Here is a 13,375-nt window from a genome sequence, read left to right as displayed (position 1 = left end):
ATCGAATATCGGACAACTTGTGCGGTTTAGTCAAAAGTGTGCGCCCGCTCTTAACATTATGGTTTTTAAATAATAACCGGAATTCAATGAAATTATCGAAAACACAATATTAATTACATGATCCTAGCGACTTTTCTCCATTCGTAAGTGTTTTTGGTTAGATAACTTCAAAAATGAGTTTCTACACGACGTAACTAAAGCAAGTAGTAAAATCATCGACTCCGTCGAAACTTAATACTAATGAATTAGTAGGTAATGTTAAAAAGAATGAAAACTCCAGCAACCCAGCATAAGTAAATTAGAAAATTCTGGAATGTTTTCTCCGGAGTTTGAAAAACATTTTTTTTTATATAGTTTGAATCATTTAATTCGTAAAAATTACAATTTTAGCCAATGAAATATCGACACAATTCTAATAAAGCAATACACGGCTATTTAAAAGTTGATAACGCTTGCGAGTTTCTTGACCCTGTTGAGCAGCAGGTCGCCCTCGCGGATGGTGGCCTGGTAGAGGTGCGAGCGGTCGGCGTCGGCGCCGCGCCCCGCGCCCGTCACCACGCACCCCGCCACCGCGTCGATGCGGCACTGCAGCCCCCCCGCCGCTGTAAACCTAACACAAACCACACGTTTCAACCGTGTTTAGACCATTTTTTTATATGAGAAGGGGGTAAATGAGCGGCGGGAACACAGAGGGGACCAACGACGATCACGGACATCCACAACACCAGAGGAACTACAGATGCGTTGCCGGCCTTTGAGGAAATTGTAGGCTCGCTTCTTGAAGGACCGTAAGTCGTATTGGTTTGGAAATACCGCCGAGGACAGACCGTTCTAGAACGCGGCTGTACGGGGCAGAAAATTGGACCCTGTTTTGACCGATTGAACCCTATTTGAACCAGTTTGACCCATTTTATCATATACTTAGTGTCAAACATCCACCGTACTCACGGTGGATGTTTGTTAGAGTTTGTAACCGAAACGGCTGAAAGGATCTCGATAAAATTTGGCATAGATATAAATGTGTCTGGAAGAAAACATAGGACACAAGTGTTGATCACTTCCTTATTTTGGCATATTATAGTCGCTTTTTAGTTTGCCACCTTACACTATGAAAACAAAGGAATTAAGCGTTTTAGTTTAGTTACGTGGAAATTTCCTCCTCGACGAACTCCCTGGAGACGCCGAAGGTGTCAGCGATGTTGTCGAGGCTGAGCGAGCGGTAGGCGCGCAGCAGCTGCACGTACGCCTTGAGGCGCGCCTCGCGCACGTAGTGCTGGTAGTGCGGCCGGAACACCGGGTCCACGCAGATCTGCGTCTCCACCTGCAACAACATGCTTAAAACATTTACCCCAACCAAAACAGTCGTTTTGGTTAAGTAAAACCAGTAAAACCAATACAATGTCATACAAACAATGGATTACTAAAAAAATAACAAAAGTAAGTAATCTATGTGTCCTTCTAAACTATGTTCGACATCTATGTTATATTTCATTGGGTTCTGTTGAGCCGTTCCTGAGATACCTTCTAACAAACAACAATTCATCCATCCAATATCATCAGACATATTAATTTAATTAACAAATGCCTTCATAACAGTCACACAAGTCACAGTGTCTAGATTGCTTGAGTTTGAAGCCAAGATGATGTTTGGGTTGTTGCACCAGCAAATCTAGTATATCTAGAAACATGACATTAAAATAGTGGTTTACCCAAGCAAGACTTTTCAAGAAGTCAGCATAACGACACTCGTGTAGAGATTCAACAAGTTCCCGTAGCTCGGGGAACCTGGACCTCAGGGCCTGCACTGCCGCCCCTTGCCTACGGAGCGCCGCCTGAAGAGCATGCCGTTCCAACGCCAAAGCACAAGCAAGGACGCAGTACTGAATAATTGTACCTGAAAACAAAAGATTCATAAATTTAACTTATTAAATAAATACATACAATAACAAGAGAATACAATTTTTTTTTATCCAAGCAGCCACCTATATTTGCCAAAATGGCATAGCCACAGACATCCACAATTGCAGATGCATTACCTACCCTTAGTCTACAGAGAAGATGCAAATAAAAACAATATTTACCATTCCCATGTATCTCCACCATTAAATCCCTTTTCCATCATTCCTTATAAGAAAAGGTGGAAAACACTCCAGCATCCACATTAATCAGACGAAACGTGGACTTGCTCCTACTTCTGTGTGGCTGTGGTATTGCACCGGTAATTAAGAAACAACCAGTAAGTAAGAAAAACCATAATATATTTTTAGAAAATGTAGCAATTTAGTTATAAATCTTAAATTGGTTATCAAAGTTAATAAAAAGCCTTACCAAAATCAACCAACTCGTATGATTCGAATGTAGACACACAATCAATGAACAAATCAGCTGCATGACTATAGTCCCTTACTGCAAGGCAGTAAATAGCCTCATATGCCTTCAGCTTGTTCCTTGATCGCCAATCTCCACCTTTGTCTACTAATTCATGAGCCTGGAAATAAAAAAAATATATACATTGTAGCCACTTCTAGAGAAAGTGTCATTGTTTTTCTGATCAAGACTTGTCAGGTGTTTTGTTCCCTTTTTTACTTTCTAGTTAAATAATTAATTTTAGTACCTTGTTTATAGCTTTTCCCATGTCTTTTACATTACAACCATGAAAGTAAGCAATCCGGAATAGAGCAAAGATGGCATCTAATCTTCTGTTTGTAGTCAAAGTGGAGTCTTCATACTTTGTTGTCGCCAAAGCTGTCGCGGCTTCTTTATCGCCAATAGAACACAAATAGTCTAACCTGTAACAAAGAAGTGTAAACTTAAATTGCTCAATTTCATAAAAAAATAGCAAATTTTATGCAACTTTTATGAAATTACCGATCTTGCCATACTGGAGTTTCCGAATCGTCTTCTTCAAATTTTGACAGCCTACTAAGATTCTCTTTTGCCATCTCATCATATAAATTTTGGTCCAATGGCCACCCTAAATCTGTACATACTTCTTTGTAATATGGTGCCATATTACCAGCTTTAATACCCTCAAACAACTGCTCTTTTAACTGAGGATTATCTTTAAATTGTGGCAAAGAAAGCTTGAATTTTATGCCCGCAAGAGCCATATACTCCGGGGTTTTGCCCTCTGCAGACAGCTCCATTGTTAAAGTAAATTATTACAAATGCAAAGCTTTATCAATTTAAATGAGGGTTATTTATTCTTCAACTTTGTTTAAAAACACCTTTACAACTAAAAACGCAACACGAAAACCGACGAATTAGACTAATTACAAATCTCTCCAAAAACACCAAACTCCAAACGAATGTCAAAAATTTACATTGTCATTCAATTTCAGTTGTTAAAAGGCAAAGACCTTTCTAGACATTCGAATTTCATTTTCTAAAATACTCTGAAACTTACAGAAATCTTTTGATAATAATTCATGTTCATGAATCATGAAATAAAGTTAATTATAATTCATGAATGTATTAAATTATTAAATATTTATTTCATTTAATTGGACCGCCCTGATATACTCTACGGTTTTGGAGTCAAGTTGACACTGACACAACTTATATACTCTTTGAAAAACAACGCAAAATTGCAAAACCAGGCAAAACTTGTCGTTTATCATTGTTATTGTTGTTTATATTTAACAGTTTTAAATCAATATTTATAATTTGAATTCCCCATATGAATTGTTAAAACTGATATGGTGAAATACTTGCTATTAAAAAGTACGAGATTATGGTGTTTTGTTAAGTGAAAAATTGCGTGAAAATCAAAAATGAATACTAATTCTCTCTCCACCAATCGATCTATGAAAATTGTTCCTACACTAGAAGACACGTTAAATACTATCGGACTCAACACACAACTCGACGAAAATGTACAAGCTTGGTTTAATCAACTGACAATTACTTGGCTAACATGGAAAAGATCTCCCAATCTTGAACATCACTTACAAGTGTTTTTTGAGACGAACCCAGATCGGTATAGAATAGCACTTGTTTTTGTTGCAAAATGTAAAGAGTCCAAAGATTGTAAGCCTAAAACACTCCCATTCTTCATAATGGAAATTTTATATAAATGGTCTAGTAAAAGTGACACTTCCCCTGAAGATTGCTTAAAATTTCCCGCATTCCGAATTGCTACAGAGCAAAGGAATCAGCAGTACCTTAACTTAGTTGTTAAAACATATAAAATTGTAACAATAAAGGAAACAATATTACCCCTTGTAAAAGACATGTTAAAAAATGACAATTGTAAACAAGCTTCTCAAGTTGTTTTAGCAATGGAGTTGTATGAAGACATACCAGTTGAAGATTTACTTTTTCCACTCATAATCCAGGACAAATATAACATGATTGTTGAATATCTATCAGAGTGTCCAAAACAAGTGCTACCATTAGTACTTTTTTTGGATAAGATCTTGGATAAAAATGTTGCTATTCGTGACCTTGTACAAAGATACATTTTTGATTACAATATCACTTGTGTTAACTATGAAAAATTACATCATAAACCTCTTGGTAAGTTTGTGGGACGTTTATGCAGTAAATTTAATGTCCCTATAGAGACCTGTAAAAATTTGTGCAAAAATCGTACTCTTGGTGGATTAAGATATCTAATACATCAAAAGTATGTAGATCACAATGTTAGTTTGAGAGTATGGGATGATTTAATAAAAGATACACTGAAAGAAAATTCTGAGTTAGCACTAGAATTTGTTTATATGATAGTAAATCATGATAGAAAAGAGGCTGCAAAGTGGTCCCAATTCTTCAACTTACCGGAGAGTGAGCTACCATATTTACTTAAAAAGATGTCTTTAAATACAGTCTCCCCAGAAAACGAGAATTGGGATGATGGTGATGAAAACATAAATCAAAACTTTTATGAAATATCCTTACCAGCAGATAGAATTATAATCATAAATACACCTGAAATGTTTTATGACTTAACAAATACACATTTAGCTAACTGTAATTTGGTCAGTATTGATAGTGAGTGGAAGCCATCTTTTGGTGCTGCACAATCACAAGTAGCACTGATACAAATTGCTGTTGAAAACTATGTGTATTTAATAGACACATTGTCACTTAATAAGCCACAGTATATAAGTTTCTGGCATGATTTCAATAAATCACTGCTAGATAATGCTGAAATCATAAAATTAGGTTTTGGTTTGGAACAAGATCTGAAACAAATTAAAGGTTCTGTTGTAGGTTTAAGTAATATTAAAGTAAAAGGTGAAGGTTTACTTGATTTATCAACATTATGGAAAAATCTCATAAGTTCCGGTTTAAGTTTGCAAAGTAGTAGTGGTAATTTTGGTAACAGTCTGAGTTCTTTAGTGGAAGTATGTTTTGGTTATCCTTTACGTAAATCGGAACAGCGTTCCAACTGGGAAATTAGACCTTTACGTAAAACACAAATTCAATATGCTGCTATTGATGCACATGTTCTTGTTGAACTATATAAGTTCTTACAAGAGAAATGTATTGAACAAAATATAAATTTTGAAGAAATATGTAATGATACAATGATAGATAAGAAGACCAAAACTGTTAAACCTAAATGTCCAGAAAAAACTGCTACTAGTTCTCCTGTACAAGTAAAAACAGTTGATGATGTTAAGTTTTTTGTAGAAAGCAAATTAATTAATTACATTCCATACTTGAGATGTTATGGAATTGACACACTACTTATGCCAGATACATTGTTATGGCATGATATAATTAATCAAGCTATGTCTGAGAATCGCTATATTTTATTGGCTAAACTGAAGTTCACTCCGATAAAAAATTACCCCCAAAGTTCTATTTTAAATGTTGGTACAGGTTATGTCACTCTAGAGATGCTTCAAGAAATCAAAAATTATTTTAACATACAGATAAAGGAAAGTGATCTTACTAAAAGATGCATAAATTGTAATGCCTCTGATTTAGAACAATTGACTTCTGAGAAGGTGAGTGAATTATGTAAACAATATTGGAATGTTAGTAGTGTATCAAATAATGTTAATTATACTGCTCCTACTGAAGATGATTATTATGAAAAATGTGATAGATTTCTGAGTGATTCAGAAGGTGATGATGACATTGTTAGTACACCCACTCGTAATGTATGTGTTACAAGTACTGGAATGCACCTTCAAATCCAAAATGTCCAAAATCTCTGTCAATCACCTCAAGCTGCAACTATTTGTAATTCATGCGGTAGGTTATTTTGGGATGGTGATGATATGTACAAAACAGTAATGTCTGTTGCTAATAATAGTCTTAAGTGAATACTAAGTGATGTTTAATGGTACAAACTGAAAAATATCATGTGAACTCTTATAATAGAGTTGTGGTATTTAAAAATTAATTGAATTGACTGTATTACTTTGTATGTGAAAAGTCAATCACAATTGCTTTAGCACATTTACACAAGTAATAAATTAATGTTACTTTATGCTGGCAACACTTGTATTTGAAAAATGTAGATTTTAAAGTTGCAAATGTGTAAGGAAAGATGAAAAAGATAGCTTGTGTAGTTATAGCAGTTCATTTTTTGAATAATGTATTAAACAACAAAATAAGTAATCACTAAATTTCCAATTTTTAATTAATATGGTAACAGTATTTTTTTGTTAAGTTGGTTTTATTTAAATTCTTAATTCTTATCATTAAATCTTCACAAATACAGATTTTTACAAATAATGTATTTAAAAACCTGCAATAAAGCAATAACTGATGTTCTAATAATATATTTTGTATCATTGTACAACAGAAACGATATAATTAAGGGTACAAATACCAGAAATAGTTTAAGATAAAAAAATTAAGAGAATTAATTGAAATTATAACAAAAAAATTTGCAAGAAAATATTTAGTTTTAGTGCATAAACTTTACGATTATTTTTTATGCATCAAATATTAATACAGAAACGGTAGATGTAGTCGTGTTTTGTTGAAAAGGACATAATCAAGCAAAAACAAATCAGCAACAATCTTTTGTTGAGGCAGCAAAATATTTTTTAATGTTAGTATTCTTTTTTGTTAAATTACATTACGTTTGATTGGAACATCGTTTGTTAGCATACCATGGTGTAAATATTAAAATGATTGAGGTGTGATTGAATTTTTTAGCAACGGATTATCTAAATTGTTACCTTAGCAACAATAGAATATTGAATATGCTTAGTGTTTATAAGTTTTGACTAGTTCGATACATCGTATTATATCGTTATTGACTTTTTATAAAAATCTTTTTTTTATTGTTACATTATTTAATTATTAAACTATATTTTTATTTAAGTTATACTTTTAGCTTAGATTATGACAAATAAAATTATTTGTGCAGCCTTCATGCAGTTTAATTTTAATCTTCTAAAACTAAACATAAAAAAACTACGCCATACTTACTGTCCGACGAGTATGATTCCAAAAATAAAGTTTTTTTTTCATATAGTTTATTGCATTAGTGCGTAATTATGACAAAAATTCATATAAAAACTAAATTAACCAAACAGCCAGTGTTACTATTATGCATAAATAGTAAACAGTAAAATATTAACACTCAATGCTTTGAAATATTAACATCTGGTAATATAGCGAAAATAATCAAACTGTTGAATTTTATATACTAATAAAGCTAAACAATTGTCACTTATTGAAAGCATCGTGTAAGGCCGTAGACCCACTACTTAATTTTGTCTTGTGTTTTTAATCTTAAAGTATCAATTCCATAACCAATTTTACAATCCTTTGTAATATTTGGTGTATTAGGCGTCGCAATATACAATACAGTTAAAATATTACAACAAATTTATGATCCTTTTTAAATTGTTCCACTTCTTCAACATTGATCCCATTGTCTTGTAAGTCTAATTTTTCCAATTCAATATTCGGAAACCCTTTTAACGTGTTCAGTTTATTGTTTCTTAAAATCAAGACCTGAAAAAGAAAACTTTAAATACACACCAAGAATTATTAAAAAAAAACTTACCACTTTACAATTTTTTTCTTAGCAATGCATATAACTTTTCAACAAATAAATATTTCAAATAATTATTTAGAAACAGTACCTTACAATGTTGAAGTAATATTAATGAGGGTAACACTTTTGAGCACAAATTTTGGTTTGATAGATCAATTTCTTCGCAAAAGCTGTAATACTGCAAGTGGGGTAGGCAGGTGAGTTTGTCAGACATCTTTGGTTTGAATAGCAGACAATTTGAGCTATAATCTATGGGCAATTGTTCTTCTATACACCACTTAGATATCAAATCATTATAATATCCGGCCCGTTGATAATCCAACTTTTGTAAAATTTGTAAATTATTTATTGCTTCTTTATGATTCAACTTTGCATCAATGCAATGCAAAAATACAGTAGTTGTTAAAAGAGTCCCTGAAAATAGAATGATATTATCAAACCAGCTGTATAATAAAAATGCCATTTTCTCATCAAAAGTTCAATATAACAAAGGACGGATTCTGACACAAATCAGTCGGGTGTGAAAATGTTAATGGAATTTGAAGTTTAAATGTGGCGTTAAATAAGATGAGCTACGACACCATTTTTAAATATCGTTTCAGTATTCGGCCGTAACATTTTCCTGTTAGTTTCTGGATAAGACTAAAAAATCTTATAGCTCTATATTGTTATTTTATTACAGTCCAAATTTTAATTGATATAATCTAAATTGATGGTTTTATGTTGGAGCTAGTACAAAAACGGAATCATTGTCTTTTTTTGGTCTAAAACAAAGTATTAACCCTTAAATGCATGATGATGTATTTATTCATCAGTGTACTTGTCCTTACATAATTTCTAAACGGTAACTCAAACACAGTATTTTTTGCTTATATTAGGTGTTAAAAATATTTATCTTAGTTTCTGAACGCAAGCTGTCACAATATGGCAGTTAAAACACCTACTTTACATAGAGATATATAACATAAACAAACTTACACTTATTGTCCGGTTCTAATACAAGCAGTTGTCGACATGATTTAAGTTGGTCATTTAATTCTTCAATGACAGGCTGCGAGTATTTATTTTCAAAGCTGACTTTACCTTTACCAATATACAAATTATCCTTATATTTCATACATTTAATGACTATTCGTTCTTTATTTTCATTTTCATATTCCGCCTGTAAAACAATTTGATACACACATTTATTTAATCTGTACTAGATTTGCCCGCGACTCTGTCAGCACGGAATTTAAAAAAAGTAAGCAAGCTTTATGTCTATGAGTTCTTCTAGGTTATGTTTTACATCATACAAATTTTCATCAAAATTTGTGAAGCCGTTTTTGTGGTTCGTAGTAACAAACATCCATACATTCGCATTTACAAAATAAGTATGATATAGATTTATAACATACTAGCTGTTGCTCGCGACTTAGCCCGCGTGATATTAAAAAAAATGTTACTCACAGATAAATTACCTTTCTAACAGTTAAAAAAACAATTTTTCAATCGCCCCGATAGTTATTGAGTTATTTCAATATATACAAAAATACAAAGTTTCCCCATTACGTTAGTATAGTATAATATGATTATGATGATGTTTACCTTGACATCTGTATCAGTTATTAAATCCACTTTATGTTTTAAAATCCATAAACTATCATATTGGTATCCACAACAAGAAACCCATTCACCATTTAAAACATTATTATTAATAAAAATTTGTGTACTTGATTGTACATAGTCCAGTGGAACAGGTTTGCTAAATGCAACAGTTATTTTAGATTCAGTCATAGTACACGCAACTAGGTTTATGCTAGTTTTCACAGCACCTTAAAACGAAAATTATAAGTTTATTGACAAACTGATTATGGATTCTTCAGTTTATAAAAGAAACAAGGCAGGAAAACCATGTGATCTAAGCATCTAAGCACCCGTGAACACCAGTAATACCACAGGAACTAGTGTTGCCAGCTTTTGAGGTAAAATTACATATTTTTATACATGAACTAGCTTTCGCCCGCGATTCCGTCTACATGGATTGATTAAAAAAAGGGTTAGTCTATGTTCTTCCAGACTATACTCTACATCAATGCTATATTTCATAGAGATCTATTCAGCAGTTTAGGCTACAAACTAACAAATATCCATCCATCTAAACTTTCACATTAAAATTACTAAGATTAGCAGTATATTGGTAATTATTATAAATAATTCTGATTCTAAATGAATTTAAAGCCAGTGGTAGCAAATAGCATAGTAATACCTAATAACCATCTTTGATAAAACCAAGCACTAGTGTCATCGGGGTCAGTGAATGCTGCATTTATCACCATTTTCAATTCATGCTTATGATGTATATCTTGTATTGGACGCCCTCCTATAAATATAAAAAAAAAAACTTAAATTAAGATCTAATATTGATGTCGGGAAATCTTATAAATCGGAGACAGCCGGTTGCATGTCCAATGAAGCATTACTCATTGTCACATTCTTAAACAGAGTGTGCGAGTGAGACCGCAGAAAAAGCGAGAGGCATAATCAGCCAGTGTTCAGCTTGTGATGTAATCATATGAAATTATCATTTGCAACCTGATTTTAAGACAACCAATTTTTTTTAATTAAAAAGTATTTGCATTATCAATTACCTTCAACATCTGGATATAATTGTAACAGCATTTTGCTTCTGTAATGCCAAGCGGAGTAATTAGAGAAATTATCAAGTAATTTCTCTGTAGTGTAATCAAATTCATCTTGCAATGGAGGTTTACACTGGCCCACAACAAAGCGACGGTAATTCCAAGTATGAACTGGAAAAACATGTTAATTGAGCTTTTTAAAATAATATTCTATTAATTACATTCATAGATAAGATGAAAATATTGTATGGCAACACAAAGGAATTGAGTTACCGTCGCGACGCGATAGCGAATAAAGCCGGCATCCACTCACCCTGAAGAAAGACCCCTACGGGTTTGAAACTGGTCGGTGCCTACACCGAAAGTTCCCACGTGAGTTTTAGCCGTGTTATAAATAATATAGTATAATGTCTCACGAAAGTTTTAATAAGTTAATTACAAAGAAATTGCTTTTTGAATTATATACAGGTAAAAGAAAATTTAACTAGGTTATGTATAGCTAAAAACTTAACACATCCAATTACTATTTATATGTATGCTAACACTAATATTAAAAACAGGAAAGATTTCTATTTTTGTATATATAGAAATAACACAAAAACTAATGGGCCAATTTTAAAAATTCTTTCACCATTAAAAAGCTATCAGTGAGTAACATAGGCCATTTACATTTTTTTTAATTTAATGCGGACGAAGTCGCAAGCAACAGCTAGTGTTAATATATGTATGTTGGTGGCACTGATTGTGTTGAGTTAAATTGATTTTAATAGTACTTACAATTTCTTTCATCAAGTTTAAGATATGTATTACATAAATCAAGTTCATTCTTCCAATCGGGATCTGATCTTGTTGTTAACACCCACATCCGTTGATGCCATGCACAATATGATTTAGGATTTTTTTTCAAACAATACTCTGTAAGGCTTAATTCATCATCATACATTTTTTTCAAATCTTCCTCAGAATAATCTTTTCTGAAAATCCATAAAATAATTCAATGATAACTAATTTAATATAATAAAATCAATTATTGAGTAATAAATATCTTTTATTACATTAGTGATATTCCAGAAATAAATTTAACTATGGTAATTGCTGTTTTATTTTTAATAATGTTGTGTACAATGAAGACAATTTAGTTACTATATCAGAACAAACTTAATTATCTTTTAATGGTGAGTTTTACTTCTTGTTTTTTTTTATTAATTGTAAATGATGTTACCTGGTGTGAAGAAATATTTCTCTCCTTATATTCCATAGTGTATTTATATCAGGGTTAGACATTAAAACCTTGCCTGTAAGCTCGAGTAACTCTGTGTCAAGTTCATTTTCTTTCCTCTGGAAAATAAAATGATATTAAGACACTAATAATTAATATATTACACATTAATTATCATTAAAAATAACAAGATTTTATAGCCAATTTTAACTAACTTGACTGGCAAGTTCACTGTTAAAGAGTGAAGTGCAAAGTAATAATTACCTTATCTTGTATTTTTAGCATTAACTTTTTAAAAACTTTAACTTTTTCTTGCCTTTCCTTTTCTATTCTTGCCTTTTCCTCTTCAGTTGTTCGTACTTTTACTCTGCCGTGCTGAAATTAAGTGTTATTTTTTTAAATATTTCTTACGTGTATAACCTACAAAATTTCAATTTAATAAATATGCTAGTACCATTTTGATAGAGTATATTTACACTTAACACTACTGTACTTTTTCTTACTTCTGTTTTTTTTTTCTTTTGTTAAAAATAACGATTTCAAAATAATGGAGTATATATATTGCAAGTATTAATAGTATTCGTCAGTAAGTGTTTAAGAAAAGAAGGAAAAACCGGAGATTATTGTAAAAGTATGTAAAATGTTCATTAAACTTCAATATAAACGTTTAGGTGCGTTTGTGGGCGTGTATAGTTTCCATTTCATCACCATCACTAGTGATGGGACTCGAGTTGCTTTTTACTCGAGTGACTCGAGTCATTTTTTTCTTACTCGGACTCGAGTGAAATTTTTGACAACCCGAGTTGCGAGTGACTCGAGTTGACTCGAATTACAAATGACTCGTGACCATTTTGTTGGTTTATACTAAGTAGAGTAAGAAATTTTTACAGCATTTTCAGTTAAATTTGTTATCTTTTTAAAACACACTATTTCTGTTCTTTCGTAGAGTTTATTTAAGCTTCGTTTAAGTTAATTTTAAAGCATGTTTATTATCAAAATTATGTAAGAACATAATCAAACTGTTCATATTTGGATCTCATGAAAATTACTTGTAAGAATTTATTAAAATTTAATTAGATTAGAACTTATTAGTAGTACACTATAAAATTTCAACTAATAGTTGATATAAGAGGCTTCTTGATTATGTAGACAGGTTTAGTTTAAAGGAAAACACTATTTTTACACATTTTGTACAGATTTTTTGAGTAACTTTTACGTTTATGCGAAAATAATTTCTTTATGCTAAATTAACATTTTTTTATTTGTTTTTAAATTTTGATTACTCGATTTTTATATTCCGAGTGACTCGCGTCTATAAACATCACTCGAGTCTTATCTTCACTCGAGTGGCATTCGAGTGAGATAGTTACAAGTACCGAGTGACTCGAGTGAAAAAAAATCACTCGAGTCCCATCACTAACCATCACCATCATCACCAAAGATCATAACAATGTCATTGTCAATCTCTGTCATCATGACAACGTCATGTTTTTTCTTAGATCATTGTCTATGCAGTGTATACAGAATATATAAATGGGAATGAGAATTTTTCATTTTCTTTTC

General features: G+C 32.0%; 3 protein-coding genes across 3 annotated transcripts; 1 reads left to right on the top strand and 2 right to left on the bottom strand.

The window, feature by feature from the left end:
* Positions 1-344: 344 nt before the first annotated feature.
* Positions 345-3,328, bottom strand: LOC106099581 (26S proteasome non-ATPase regulatory subunit 6). Its single transcript, XM_013278154.1, has 6 exons — positions 2,869-3,328; positions 2,615-2,789; positions 2,329-2,488; positions 1,710-1,894; positions 1,146-1,321; positions 345-610 (listed from the first exon to the last, which is right to left on the bottom strand). The coding sequence occupies exons 1-6, from the start codon at positions 3,144-3,146 to the stop codon at positions 436-438; spliced, it is 1,149 nt and encodes a 382-aa protein (XP_013133608.1). The 5' UTR covers positions 3,147-3,328; the 3' UTR covers positions 345-435.
* A 245-nt stretch (positions 3,329-3,573) lies between these two features.
* LOC106099580 (exonuclease mut-7 homolog) lies at positions 3,574-6,953 on the top strand. The gene has a single exon (XM_013278153.1). The coding sequence runs from the start codon at positions 3,774-3,776 to the stop codon at positions 6,276-6,278; it is 2,505 nt and encodes an 834-aa protein (XP_013133607.1). The 5' UTR covers positions 3,574-3,773; the 3' UTR covers positions 6,279-6,953.
* A 488-nt stretch (positions 6,954-7,441) lies between these two features.
* LOC106099819 (geranylgeranyl transferase type-2 subunit alpha) lies at positions 7,442-13,300 on the bottom strand. Its single transcript, XM_013278486.1, has 11 exons — positions 13,240-13,300; positions 12,267-12,525; positions 12,077-12,187; positions 11,816-11,931; positions 11,371-11,567; positions 10,603-10,764; positions 10,221-10,334; positions 9,560-9,786; positions 8,951-9,134; positions 8,061-8,386; positions 7,442-7,929 (listed from the first exon to the last, which is right to left on the bottom strand). Exons 2-11 carry the CDS (start codon positions 12,267-12,269, stop codon positions 7,783-7,785), a joined length of 1,587 nt encoding a protein of 528 aa, XP_013133940.1. The 5' UTR covers positions 12,270-12,525; positions 13,240-13,300; the 3' UTR covers positions 7,442-7,782.
* Between the last annotated feature and the right edge of the window lie 75 nt (positions 13,301-13,375).

This window comes from Papilio polytes, unplaced genomic scaffold (genome assembly GCF_000836215.1).
Source record: "Papilio polytes unplaced genomic scaffold, Ppol_1.0 DF824102.1, whole genome shotgun sequence".
In the NCBI taxonomy this organism is placed as follows: domain Eukaryota; kingdom Metazoa; phylum Arthropoda; class Insecta; order Lepidoptera; family Papilionidae; genus Papilio; species Papilio polytes.
The sequence above is the reverse complement of the archived record's forward strand: the minus strand, read 5'-3'. Positions and strand labels throughout refer to the sequence as shown.